This window comes from Haematobia irritans, chromosome 4 (genome assembly GCF_050003625.1).
Source record: "Haematobia irritans isolate KBUSLIRL chromosome 4, ASM5000362v1, whole genome shotgun sequence".
Lineage (NCBI taxonomy): Eukaryota > Metazoa > Arthropoda > Insecta > Diptera > Muscidae > Haematobia > Haematobia irritans.
Window position 1 is genome coordinate 158,507,324 of NC_134400.1, and position 14,750 is coordinate 158,522,073.

Here is a 14,750-nt window from a genome sequence, read left to right on the forward strand (position 1 = left end):
CAGCAACTCACCCGCTCTTTTCATACCCACCACGGGGTATAATAAGTTTGTCATTCCGTTTGTAACACATCGAAATATCGTTTTCCGACTATATATAAAGTATATATATTCATGATCAGGGAGCAACTCTAAGACGATATAACCATGTCCGTCTGCCTGTCTGTCTGTCTGTTGTAATCACGCTACAGTCTTCAATAATGAAGCAATCGTGCTGAAATTTTGCACAATCTCGTATTTTGTCTGCAGGTAGGTCAAGTTCGAAGATGGGCTATATCGGTCCAGGTTTTGATATAGTCTCCATATGAACCATTTGGTAAGGCCTCCATATAGACCGATTTCACTTCTTGAGGGTATAGAAGATCATGAAAATTGCTTGAAACTCAATGTAAAATTTCCAGATTTTACGTCTCAGGTGAAAATCTACAGATTTAAGATATCAAATCAAGACGTTATGTTATAATTTTCTTGCATCCTTACAAGAGATATTAATGATTCCTCTAAAACTCAAACAAAAATAGTTCTTATAAATCCAGAATCTGATATAGTCTTCATAGGTAAAATCTTTAAATTTATCTTCGGGAAGTGTACTGGTTGAACTTTTCTGCTTGATCTGTCCTCAAACCCCCCCGGAAATTTCAAAAGAAACCCTAATATTTGATTCATGGTGGTGGGTATTTAAGATTCGGCCCGGCCGAACTTACTGCTGTATATACTTGTTGATTCTATTTATGGTAAACCTATTATTTTTGGAGAGCTGGTATGCTTGCGACGAAGTACTTATTTTTCGACTGCTGGTATGCCCATGTAAAAGTAATACTGCTGATATACTATGTACGAAGAAGTTGTTACCTATATGGTGCAGACATACTTGTACTCATACCTGGTAATAGGAGTTTTTGCTGGGATGTACATAAAAAATACCAAAGTCAAGAAAACTTTCTCAAAACATAATATTTCCATGTAGTAAAATAGAATTAAATTGGCTTTAGTGCCATATGGGGTTCACTTTTTTTAGTGTTCCCAAATGCCAAGAATTCTACCAACCAGTAAAGAATATATCAATTTTGGGTCTGTGGGAAATGTGGTCGCTATTCTCAAGCGCTGAGATTTCGGAGTTTACGAATTGGGAAATTTTTATCTTTGCTCTTTCCAGTCTACATTTTTTCTTTGGTGTAATATTTGGAACCTTAAGGGTTTCACCTCAAACTGGTACCTCAATACCCACACTGAAAAAAAAGCATGCGCGGTTCCAAAGATTTTGTCTTTACTTTAACAATTTTGGTATTGATTCCGAGCCAAAGAAGCGGAGAATACAAGTAAGGATACTTTTAAGACACAATTCTCTTTTAAATTTGGGTTTTGTGTACTTGCTTCCAGGAAGCAAATCTTGATTTTTCGATTTTTCAGATTTTTTTCTTCATATGCTATCAAAGTCCTTTAAAAACGAGTTAACGACAACTTTATTTTCCAAATTCAGTCTCGACTTCCAGTAGAAATTATGCTATGTTTCAAGTAAAAAACATCTTTAAAATAAAGTGTTGAAAAACATGTCCTATTTTTTAACGATTTTTTGCTTTGTAGTCAAGTTGCAAAAAGACAACAAATTTAAAGACAATTTCATTAATTTTAAAGAATTTTTCTGAATTATTAAAGTCAAGTTGACCTTACCCTAAACAATTTTTCTTTCGTGTTATGATACCCATTTTTAAGAAAAATCACTTAATTATAAGGACAATACGACTTCATTGAAAAGTTTATCGACTTTTGGTCAAGGAAAAAAACTTTATATTAGAGAAATGCGTCTTCTATGCTAAGCAAAATTTGTATTCGTATTTTAAGGACATGAAATCTTTGGCCTCATGACAATATTTTTTTCAGTGCAGCAAAAAAAATTTGGAAGTTCTTCCAAAGGCACAACTTTAAAAGCACTTCCAGAAGATGCACTCCCAATGATGTTTTTAATTTTAACTACCCAGGAAGTTCTTTTAATTCAACTTTTTATATCTTGGTTTTTTTCATACTTTTAATGGATAATTTTAACTTTATTTGTTTCAAATGAGTTAAAAACAGAGCAAGAATTCATAAAATGGTACAAATCATTTAAATTTTGTCGAAAAAAATGCTAAATCCAATCTGAAAAAATTGTGCATTTTTGAAAATATTTGAGGTCAAATGTTTCCGACAAGCGTTAGAATCCATTAAAAATTATAAAAAATTATTTATTTGACGAAATATCACAGAATTTTTTGTAATTTACATCCAAAACATTGAACTCGGATCACACCTAAAGAAGTGATGCAAATTCAGGGCAACGGCTGTTGAAATGAAGGACTTCTGTCCTATGACAAGCCCATGTTAAATTCATCGCTTCTGCGTCAATTTTGCACCACTTCCGGATCCAAAAAGAACATTTTCATTACTTTTTTGGCGACGCTTTTTTTGCTGGGTATTTATTGCATTCTTTCACGGAATATTTTCAAATCATTTGCCATTTGACTGCCACTGGATATCGTTTAATTTTAAACGTGGTTTGGTTCTTTTTGTTTTTTTTTATATACAGTGTGCAATTGTGAACTTTTCGTGCCAGCTATCCTATAAATTTCTTGAAATTTTTCTTCTTGTCTCTGAGTACTCAGGGTCCATATCAACTTGATAAATACAATAGAGTGAGGTATAAAAAATCTGTAATTTTTTTCTGATTGCTAGGCGCCAGCAGAGCCTGAATAAAGGTCGATTTTGAACAAACATTTGAGGTTCTACCTAACATTTTTTAATTATTTCGAAATTAGTGATGTGAGTATTAGACATTCAGTTCTTATCAGTATTATGATAAGAGTGTTATTCGACAAAAACAAATTAATTTTTGATTTTAAATATATATGTACGTATGTATCTTTAAATCGATTTTATGCGATGACTGCATTTAATAATAATTGCAACTACAACTTTATATTTAAAAATTCATTATTATACCCTCCACCATAGCATGGGGGGTATATTAACTTTGTCATTCCGTTTGTAACACATCGAAATATTGCTCTAAGACCCCATAAAGTATATATATTCTGGGTCGTGGTGAAATTCTGAGTCGATCTGAGCATGTCCGTCCGTCTGTTGAAATCACGCTAACTTCCGAACGAAACAAGCTATCGACTTGAAACTTGGCACAAGTAGTTGTTATTGATGTAGGTCGGATGGTATTGCAAATGGGCCATATCGGTCCACTTTTACGTATAGCCCCCATATAAACGGACCCCCAAATTTGGCTTGCGATTACTCTAAGAGAAGCAAATTTCATCCGATCCGGCTGAAATTTGGTACATGGTGTTGGTATATGTTCTCTAATGACCATGCAAAAATTGGTCCACATCGGCCCATAATTATATATAGCTTCCATATAAACCGATACCCAGATTTGAACTCCGGAGTCTCTTAGAGGAGCAAAAGTCATCCGATCCGATTGAAATTTGGTCCGTGGTGTTAGTATATTGTCTCTAACAAGCGTGCCAAAATTGGTCCATATCGGTCCATAATTATATATAGCCCTCATATAAACCGATCCCCAGATTTGACCTCCGGAGCCTCTTAGAGGAGCATAATTCATCCGATCCGGTTGAAATTTGGAACGTGGTGTTAGAATGTGGTCTCCAACAAACACGCAAGAATTGGTCCATATCGGTCCATAATTATATATAGCCCCCATATAAACCGTTCCCCAGATTTGATCTCCGGAGCCTCTTAGAAGAGCAAAATTCATCCGATTCGGTTGAAATTTGCAACGTGGTGTTAGTATAAGGCCGCTAATAACCATGCCAAAATTGGTCCACATCGATCTATAGTTATATATAGGCGATCCCCAATCACACAAAAATTGGTCCTTATCGGTTCATAATCATGGTTGCCACTCGAGCCAAAAATAATCTACCAAAATTTTATTTTTATAGAAAACATTGTCAAAATGTTATTTCTATAGAAAATTTTGTCAAAATTTTATTTCTATAGAAAATTTTGTCAAAATTTTAGTTCTATAGAACATTTTGTCAAAAATTTATTTCTATAGAAAATTTTGTCAGAATTTTATTTCTATAGAAAATTTTATTCAAATTTTATTTCTATAGAAATTTTTTTCAAAATTTTACTTCAATAGAAAATGTTGTCAAAATTTTATTTTGTCTAAATTTTATTTCTATAGAAACTTTAAACTTAATCGGCCTTTTTTAGTTTAATATATACCACGTATGGACTATGTGGTATATATTACGGTGTTAGGAAGTTTTAAGATACTTTGCCATCGGCAAGTGTTACCGCAACCCAAGTAATTCAATTGTGGATGACAGTCTTCAGTAGAAGTTTCGACGCAATCCATGGTGGAGGGTACATAAGCTTCGGCCTGGCCGAACTTACGGCCGTATATACTTGTTGATTATAAAGTGCTCTTAGTATTAATTTGAAGTCCTTCACAATGAGATAAGGTGTGATAGTTAAAATGGTTCATATCGCAATTGTTCTACAGTTGTCTGCTTAAGGGTCATTTGCTGGCCAAAAAGTTAACAAAAATGGTAATAGTGTCGTTACATTCGATATGGAAAAGCGCTTAATCTGCATGGTTTACACACACAAATACCGGAGACTCGCTTTTCATTTTTTACCATATTGGTTTCAGTTTTTGATCTTAAAAAAAATTATGAATCTAAAATAGCACGACATTTAAATTATTTCATAATTCGTTTGTTACAAAATTTTTATTTTTTCAATAAAAAAAGTTATTTTTGAAACAACAACACTGTCCATTTCGTTTATATCAAACACTGTTCTTTTCTGACTTTAGGTCTTTAATAAGATACATTTTACAGTTCAAAATTTAATATACTACAATGTAATGTTGAAAATTTTTTCGGAATCTTCCGAACATATCTGGAATATATGTAAAAAAAAAACAAAAAAAAACTTTGGTCGAAGCAGGGATCGAACCCACGACCCTTGGCATGCAAATCGGACGTAGCAACCACTGCTCCACGGTGCCAAACTAAATGTTTGTTTATGTTAAATAAACTTTGTTTAATCGGTTCGTGGGTGCCGCAAGCTATGCTATATAAATATAACTTATATTTATCTATTGATGACCATAACATAACATAGCTCAGTGGATAGTGTGTTGGCTTACAAAGTGCATGGTCCGCGGTTCGATTCTGCGTCCAGGCGAAAGGTAAAAAAATTTTAAAAATTTATAAAATCGTATAATTTCTTCTACATTGTCATTACAGGAAAAGGTGTTAAGAACTAAAAAACCTCGTGGATGGTGAGAAAGATGTGAGGGAAAATGCAATTAGCAAGAAAACAATGTTTTTTTCGAGTTTGTCTTTATGATGTTTTTACATCCTGGAAAAGAATAAACGTTTATCACAAAAAGTATATACTTTTCTTCCAAATACACTTCCTTACAGCGAAAAGCAAATGAGAAACGAACTTTGTTTGTCTAAAATTTCGTTTGGGAGGAAAGAATTATTTTTTTGCGTGTAGCCTTTGACTAAAGTTTTAAAAATTTCCAATCCAAAAAGGGCAAAAATCTTTGTTGGAGCCACCGTGGTGCAAAGGTTAGCATGCCCGCCTTGCATACACAAGGTCGTGGGTTCGATTCCTGCTTCGACCGAACACCAAAAAATTTTTCAGTGGTGGATTATCCCACCTCAGTAATGCTGGTGACATTTCTGAGGGTGTTATCATTTGTTATAAACGATCCTTGATGGAGGGCATTCAAGAGTCGGCCCACCCGTATATATATACTTGCTTCTATCTGTGTATTTTTTTTTTTTTTTTATTTTTTTTTTTCATTTCCCCATAAATTCTTGAGTACCTACTACTGCTCTCGTTTCAATTTAACAAATCTTTTATTGATTGTAATTTAAAATGTCTTATTGATTGACGGGAAAGATCAATGTCAAGTTGACATAAGTGGTAGCCATAAACTTGATTGCCTATGGAGAGATTATAAGTAAAAAAAAACGGAAGATTATAAATAACAATTATTTGTATGACAGTTTTGCGTATTCTTATGGATTATTATTATCATCAAAATTACACTGTGTGTGCAATAGATACAAACAAAAAATATAAAACGCATGGAAAGGCAAACATTTTTTTTCTTTGGTATGTTTTATGTTTCTTCACTGAAAAATAATTTACGTGATATTAAAGATTATGCAACCTAAATTTTTGGATGCGCTATTTACAAAATATTAAGGACAAATTTCTTTAAAATAATGAAATTTTAATTAAAACAAAGTTTATAATCTTTACTTCAAAATTTGTTTTTCATTAAATTTAGGACACAAATATTGTAAATTTGCGTCCCTCCGTTAAAGTCGCGTGTCTTTGAACTAAGGAAAATTTTCCTTAAAATAAAGAAACACATTTTTGATTTAAAGAAATCGTCCTTAAATGAACTGAAATATTGCATCTTTAGATTTAAGATAAAAAAGCTTCAAATATAGGCTAAGACTTAGTCTTAGGATTTAGCATCTTTGGTTTAAAGGTTTTTTGGAATTACTTTGAGGTATCCGCTATAATTTGGATTTTTAAACTTACATTTGTTTTTACGTCAATAGCTTTATTACACTGAACCCACCAGGAAGAAAACATTTAGTTAATTTTAGAAAAATTTTAAAATTTTTAGAAAATTTTCACTAAACAGTATTACAAGCGCTGACATTACGCCGATATCACAAAAATAAGTAAATATTTTTCGACAAATTCAAGAACATTTATTAGATATAATTATTTTTTTCCACTTGTTAAAGAATGTCTTTAGTGACATACGAAGTTCATGATTTACAAATTTAAAGAAATAATGAACTATTTGGCGAGAAGTACGAAGTTAGTAAAACTTTTTACCTCATTTGTGTATAATTCTCGAAAAGAAAATGAAAATTCTATAAATGAGATCTGAATCCTAATTTTAATTTTATTGACCCTAGATTTAAGGCCAGATAGGTCGCTAAAAAATATAAAATATTTTTATTTTAAAGAAGCCGCATCTTTGGCTCGGAATCAATACAAAATCCTTAAGAGAAGGTCAAAATCTTTGAATCCAAGTAAACTCTTTTTTTGAGTGTTAGAATAGTCCAAACTTTATCACGAAGTTTTTTGTATAAAAATTTATTTTTTGGCCATAAATGAATCCCTTTTTATTCCAAAAGCACAGTCGATTTCGTTTCTGGAAAACTACAATACATTTCGTAATGTGTTAATAAAAATGTAACATAGTTTTGGAATATATGAACATTTACATTATTTCCGGTTTTGTTTCATCAAAAACTTGTATATGGTATATCTCCTGCCAACATTGTAAGGATCCCCGACATGTCGGAAAAAGTCGTATACGATATCCAAAACTCGTCGAAAAAGCGGCGTGACTACACCCTCACAAAAAATCGCTTCTGTAACATATACTCCCAAACATATTTGCTTCAAGCATATACATTTTTGGGTATTGCCCAAACATTTATATGTTTGATCTCTACCAATATATAATATGTTTGAAAGCATATTGGTCTAAACAATATATGTTTGGGTAGTCTAAGTTCCAAACATTTTGTATTTTTGCATCCAAATTCAATAATGTTGTCTTCCAAAAAACAATATGTTATTATGTGACCATATAATATGTTTGGAAGCATTTTGCACCTAAAAATATTATATGCTTAAAAAAATTCTCCCAAACAATATTGTGCTCAAAATTTTATTTATTTATTTATATATTTACAATCATAATGAATTATGAAAATAAACAGGTAATATAGGTGCTAACAACATAGGTTTTCGACCTGAATGCTCAAAATTTTGTTTCTGCCCAATTGTATATTCCCCCACATCTTTCTCACTTCCACGAGATTTTTTAGTTCTTAGCACCCTTTTAATACAAACATTGTAGAAGAAATTATTCAATTGTATGATTTTTTTATTTTAATTTTACCTTTTGCCGGACGGGGATTCGAACAGCGGACCACACAGTTTGTAAGGATCAAAGAAGTAGCTGATCAATTGCCCAAGGAAAAATAAAATGTTAATTTTGTAATAACAAGCAACAACCACCAACTTAATTCAATATCGCTCCCTGTTAAATAGCGCTCCAAGCTACTAAACACATATATGTTTATTGGCTATTTCTAAATTAATATATGTTTGCATCCAAGCATATTATATTTACAAACATTTTATGTCCCAAACATAATATGTTCTAACATATTAACATATATGCCCCAAACATGTTATGCTAGTTTATGAACATTATATGCTTGCACTCAAAAATATTGTGTTTAAAAATTTGTGTTCCAAACATATAATGTTTATAGCCAAACATATGAAAAACAGTCTTTTTCATCCGTGTATTGAGAAGTTTTACCACGCCAAGTTACTACATTAAAGCATAGCATGAGTACAATTATTATAACTATATTTTCGGAACTTCATTTTCGTTTTTAATTAAAAAAATTAATAATAATAAGCTAGTTGCGCTTGGTGTTTCACAAAATATAATATGGCTCTTGTGACAATAGTGATGGTAAAATACTTCCAAAATCTTGAATGAACAGGCGACTTATTTGACGACCACTCTCTACCGCCACCATAGATGAGGGGTCTAATGGTTTTCCGAACGGTTCAAGTCGCAAGGAGATCGACATATTGTTGCTTGTGCGCCGAATTTCTTATGATACCAACAAAGAGCCGATGATGTAAAGGATTTGTTGCGGTTTTATGAGGAGCTACGGGAATATCTTTGAGTTCGGCGCTTGCGGTCAGTTGAAAAGGCATCACTTACCGAAAGTATAGCATTTATAGTTGAGGGAAGACGTTGCATCCATAATGTTCTCAGCAAATTTTTCAGATATCTTACCGCAAGACAACGCACGCATTTCTCTTAGCAATGCCGAAGATTTTTTGTCACCAATACTTACATTTTCCAAAAGTTTTCGTAGACGCTTCTCTTCAGATTCCATAAATGCATTCAATAATGCAACCTTAAGAGTCCCGTACTTATTTTCCGCTGGGGGATTTTCTAAAATATGGCTTACATGGTTTAGAATGTTGCTCTCGATTGAACCTACTAATGTATGGAACTTGGTATCATCAGCAGTAATTCCAGATGTTAGGTTAGGGTACGTGGCAGCCCGATGTATCAGTCTAACTTAGACTGTTCAGTCCATTGCGACACAGTGGTGTACTTCTCTCTTATCACTGAGTGCTGCCCGATTCCATGTTAAGCTCAAAGACAAGGGAACTCGTTTTTATAGCCGAGTCCGAACGGCATTCCACATTGCAGTGAAACCACTTAGAGAAGCTTTGAAACACTCAGAAATGTCACCAGTGGAATAATCCACCTCTGAAAAACTTTTTGGTGTTCGGTCGAAGCAGCAGGAATCGAACCCACGACCTGGTGTATGCAAGGCGGGCATGCTAACCATTGCACCACGGTGGCTCCCAATTCCAGATATAATAAATTGTGACTCCAATTGCCGGAACCATAATCGAGGATTTTTTCGCCAGAATGGTGGAACGTTTACCGCAACACGAGATATTTCTAAATGGTTGTTGTCGCCAATTTCGTCGGGGTCACCAATGCAGAAATCAATGCGTCGTAATGATTAAAAATCCAAAAAGCAATAATTCTATTTTGACAAATTATCTAAGTCTAAGGCTACTTAGTTAATCCTAAATTTATATAGGGCAAACGTATGTCACTCGAAATGGAAAATAATCTGTGACTACCAGATAATTTAAAACAATAAAACAAAAAGTAGGATTTGAAATAATGGTGAAATTCATTTTTGTGACATTTTTATACCGCTTCACCGCTACTGTGGTACAGGGTATAATAAGTTTGTGTTTTTGTTTGTAACGCCAAGAAAGAAAAGTCAGAGACCCATCGTTTAGTATACCGATCGTCTTAGAATTTAGTTCAGAATCGATTTAGCTATGTCCGTCCGTCTCTCTGTCTGTCCGTCCGTCTGTCTGTCCGTTCATGTGTTTTTGTGTGCAAAGTACAGTTCGCAGTTTACGTCCGATGGTCGTTAAATTTGGGATAGTGCTTTTTCTGGGCAAAGACAATCGTTATTGATTTTGGAAGAAATCCTAAACCTTTATATAGGAAGAAGTTGAGATGGTATTAAAATTTTTGGTCTACATAGTGGTGAAGGGTATAAGAACAGGTTGGCTGATAAGTCCCCTTCAAGAGCGATACAACGATTATAACGACCTTCCAATTTTTTGATACCATTTTGGTAGTGCTCCTTCGGTTTTTCAAAATAGGCCTCAGTTTCGGAGATCACCTCTTCATTGCAGCTAAATTTTTTCCCTGCGAGCATCCTTTTGAGGCCTGAGAACAAGAAAAAGTCGCTGGGGGCAAGATCTGGAGAATACGGTGGGTGGGGAAGCAATTCGAAGCCCAATTCATGAATTTTTGCCATCGTTCTCAATGTCTTGTGGCACGGTGCGTTTTCTTGGTGGAGAAACACTTTTTTTTCTTAATATGGGGCCGTTTTGCCGCGATTTCGACCTTCAAACGCTCCAATAACGCCATATAATAGTTACTGTTGATGGTTTTCCCTTCTCAAGGTAATCGATAAAAATTATTCCATGCGCATCCCAAAAACAGAGGCCATTACTTTGCCAGCGGACTTTTGAGTCTTTCCACGCTTCGGAGACGGTTCACCGGTCGCTGTCCACTCAATCGACAATCGCGATTGGACTCAGGAGTGTAGTGATGGAGCCATGTTTCATCCATTGTCACATATCGACGGAAAAACTCGGGTGTATTACGAGTTAACAGCTGCAAACACGCTCAGAATCATCAACACGTTGTTGTTTTTGGTCAAATGTGAGCTCGCGCGGCACCCATTTTGCACAGAGCTTCCGCATATCCAAATATTGATGAATGATATGACCAACACGTTCCTTTGATATCTTTAAGGTCTCTACTATCTCGATCAACTTCATTTTACGGTCATTCAAAATCATTTTGTGGATTTTTTTGATGTTTTCGTCGGTAACCACCTCTTTCGGGCGTCGACTGCGTTCACCGTCCTCCGTGTTCATTTCACCACGCTTGAAGGTTGGTACTATATAGAAATAATATGCATTTAATAACAGCGACGCCATCTATGTGGCAGACCGGGGACTTATCACCCAACCTGTTATAGTCGGCCCTGCCCGACCTTAGACTTTACTATGTTAACTTGTCAAATTCTGAAAATTTTGAGAATAGACACTGACTGCTATTTTTTTTGCAGACTTTCTTTTATGAGTGCAGAGTTACTAAAATTAAGTTGATTTGATTTGAAACTCTTATATATTTCGTTTAATTGAACAATCAATTATCGATTTTCATTCTCTAAACATTACTGTTCATCTCAATGGTACTAATCTTTGCAATGTGCTTAAAATCAACACGTATTCAAATTTACGTTACGAAAACTTGTCGAATATTACGTTACTATTCGTATGGTATTTTACTAGCCGAATAATACGAGCGTCTATTTTGTATATTTTTCGAAGACGCCTAAAAGTATGCTTTGAAACTTTAAAATTACCCAAATTAAGACACATAGCTTTACTCCTATCCAATGGATAGTGAAATTTTCCCATTGAATTAACAGGAATAATTCAAGCCATATTGTCGATATTGTTTCACATTACCAATCAAACAATGGTTTATTTTTGTTATATGTGTTTCTTGTAACAGAACACTCAAATACAAAAATGGAAGTAGAAAAAAATAAAACTTCACATTCCTCTAATTGATTCCAACTAAAAACACATGCTGGCTGATGCAATAGAAATGGTCAATCGAATCATAGCACATACAACACAAAAGGAAAAATAAAAGGAGGAGAATGTGGTGAAGCTAGACTTGGGCATGACTGAATACTAACTACAGTCACATGCAACAAATGCGCTGAGTATGCACATGGTTGAAGTTTATGATACACATAATCCCTGCCCTCCTATTGTTTTTGGTGTCCACAAAGAAGAACAGAATAATACTCCCCTTGCCAGATATTGTATTATGAGTTTTCGTTCGTTTGTTATAGAGGTAAACATACATAGTAGTAAGAGGAGAAGGAAGGTTTGGCCGAGGGGCCATTCAGAGTAATTGTAGCCACAGAATTGAATTTGCTAATGTTGCAAAAAGATACCAACGTACGTACCACCACAAAAAATCACTATAGACCAATTAATGCGGCTTCTGACCATCACTGGCAAAGCGGTCCCACTATTAGCAAATATCGCAGTAGTTTTCGTTTGTGTTTGAGCCCGTGACTCTTGTCGTAGTCGTTTTTGCTGATCGTTAATGTCGACAGAATTTCACTTCGAATTTAGACATTGGAGAAGATGGTCATCCCAGTTGATTGTTGATTGATTTTCGCACAGATATCTCTTAAAAGCAAATTGTCTTGTCTTGCTAATAAAACAGTAGTCGTTAAGATTTCCCACTGGAAGGTAGTTGTGCTGAAAACGTGCGAATACTCTGAAAATATTTGAAGCATTTTAACAACAAACGAATCTTTATTGAGTTGAGAGAAATTAAAAAAGAAACTTTTGTTAATTACAAATTAAAGAAACTAGCTAAAATATGGTCAAATCCGGGGATACCCTAACCGAACCCATGGAATTGAGGCAGGTTTTGTTTATTAATATATATTTCTTTTTTTAAGTTTGTTTGATTCTGAAATTTATTAACATTTTTCTCTATTTTATTTCAGATATAAAATCCAACCTCGCAAAGATACTGAACAGGCATTGAATCAATCGGATTATGACCCATTTGCCGACAGACAAAATGAACATCCCACAACGTAAGTTTTGTGAATTTTTGGATTTTAAATCCAAACAGAAAATTTAGATTTAAAATTAACGGCTATTTATTTATTTTTTCACAAACAGGGACAGCGAAACCCTAACACATTTGCTGAAAGCTTCACTGGGTACTGGTATTCTATCAATGCCCATAGCTTTCATGTATTCTGGTATTATTATGGGAATATTTGCCACAATTTTAACCGCCCTCATTTGTACACACTGCAGTTATGTGCTGGTAAGTTGAATTAAAAATGTAGGTGTTTAAAAATTAGAAACAAAAAAAAAATTAAATACAATAAATAACGACATAGCAAAAAATCTAAAAAGAAAGTTAAATAAAATATATTGAAATATATAATAATCAAAAAAATATGATAGAAGTGTTACATTAAAAAAAAATATTCGTTGCTTTAAAAAAGAACAAAAAAACTGAATTTGCAAAATTTCTGGGGGTTAAAGCCCTTTTGGAAAATGCCTTGTTGAAAATTGCCGAATTTGTTTTAATCGTGGTTGTTATCGTGTTCGGTTACGCAACGACATCAGTCAATGGCCGCTGAATATAATTCCATTGTAAAAAACCATTTAGATTTGAATCATAATAAAGGGTGATTTGTTAAGAGCTTGATAACTTTTTAAAAAAAAAAAACGCATAAAATTTGCAAAATCTCATCGGTTCTTTATTTGAAACGTTAGATTGGTCCATGACATTTACTTTTTAAAGATAATTTCATTTAAATGTTGACCGCGGCTGCGTCTTAGGTGGTCCATTCGGAAAGTCCAATTTTGGGCAACTTTTTCGAGCATTTCGGCCGGAATAGCCCGAATTTCTTCGGAAATGTTGTCTTCCAAAGCTGGAATAGTTGCTGGCTTATTTCTGTAGACTTTAGACTTGACGTAGCCCCACAAAAAATAGTCTAAAGGCGTCAAATCGCATGATCTTGGTGGCCAACTTACCGGTCCATTTCTTGAGATGAATTGTTCTCCGAAGTTTTCCCTCAAAATGGCCATAGAATCGCGAGCTGTGTGGCATGTAGCGCCATCTTGTTGAAACCACATGTCAACCAAGTTCAGTTCTTCCATTTTTGGCAACAAAAAGTTTGTTAGCATCGAACGATAGCGATCGCCATTCACCGTAACGTTGCGTCCAACAGCATCTTTGAAAAAATACGGTCCAATGATTCCACCAGCGTACAAACCACACCAAACAGTGCATTTTTCGGGATGCATGGGCAGTTCTTGAACGGCTTCTGGTTGCTCTTCACTCCAAATGCGGCAATTTTGCTTATTTACGTAGCCATTCAACCAGAAATGAGCCTCATCGCTGAACAAAATTTGTCGATAAAAAAGCGGATTTTCTGCCACTGATTTTGGTAATAAAATTCAATGATTTGCAAGCGTTGCTCGTTAGTAAGTCTATTCATGATGAAATGTCAAAGCATACTGAGCATCTTTCTCTTTGACACCATGTCTGAAATCCCACGTGATCTGTCAAATACTAATGCATGAAAATCCTAACCTCAAAAGAATCACCCTTTATCTTGATCCGTTGTTAATAAAACATTTGATATGCAATGCAAAAGTGAATTTAGAAATTCTATACCAATGAACTTATATCAAGTTCAACGACAAAGTGATTTCACAGAATACCAAAAATATGACCAGACGTCTAAGAGACTGATTAAAAAAAAACAATATTCCAAGAATAACCAAATAATTACTAGATACATATCCAGACATTTGGTCTAATATTTGTAAGTTATTATTACAATTTGGATCATAGGAAAAGGTCTGCAAATGACAACCGTAGATGTCTGCAATTACATTTTTGTAATTTTTGATACAGCGCAAAAACAATTTGTAAAATATTTAGGTTTTCAAATGATAGTTTTATTTCT

At 34.2% G+C, this 14,750-nt stretch overlaps 1 protein-coding gene across 6 annotated transcripts in view; it reads left to right on the forward strand.

Annotated features, from left to right (window-relative positions):
• path (solute carrier family 36 member pathetic) overlaps positions 1-14,750 on the forward strand; it is a 127,351-nt gene that overhangs the window by 98,600 nt on the left and 14,001 nt on the right. For 5 of the 6 annotated variants that reach the window (XM_075307792.1, XM_075307791.1, XM_075307795.1 and 2 more), the window contains 2 exons: positions 12,759-12,851; positions 12,940-13,090. In XM_075307792.1, coding sequence (XP_075163907.1) covers positions 12,759-12,851; positions 12,940-13,090 — 244 coding nt within the window. Of the gene's footprint in view, positions 1-12,374; positions 12,673-12,758; positions 12,852-12,939; positions 13,091-14,750 lie in introns of those variants that run through there. The other variant, XM_075307796.1, reaches the window with a different exon arrangement.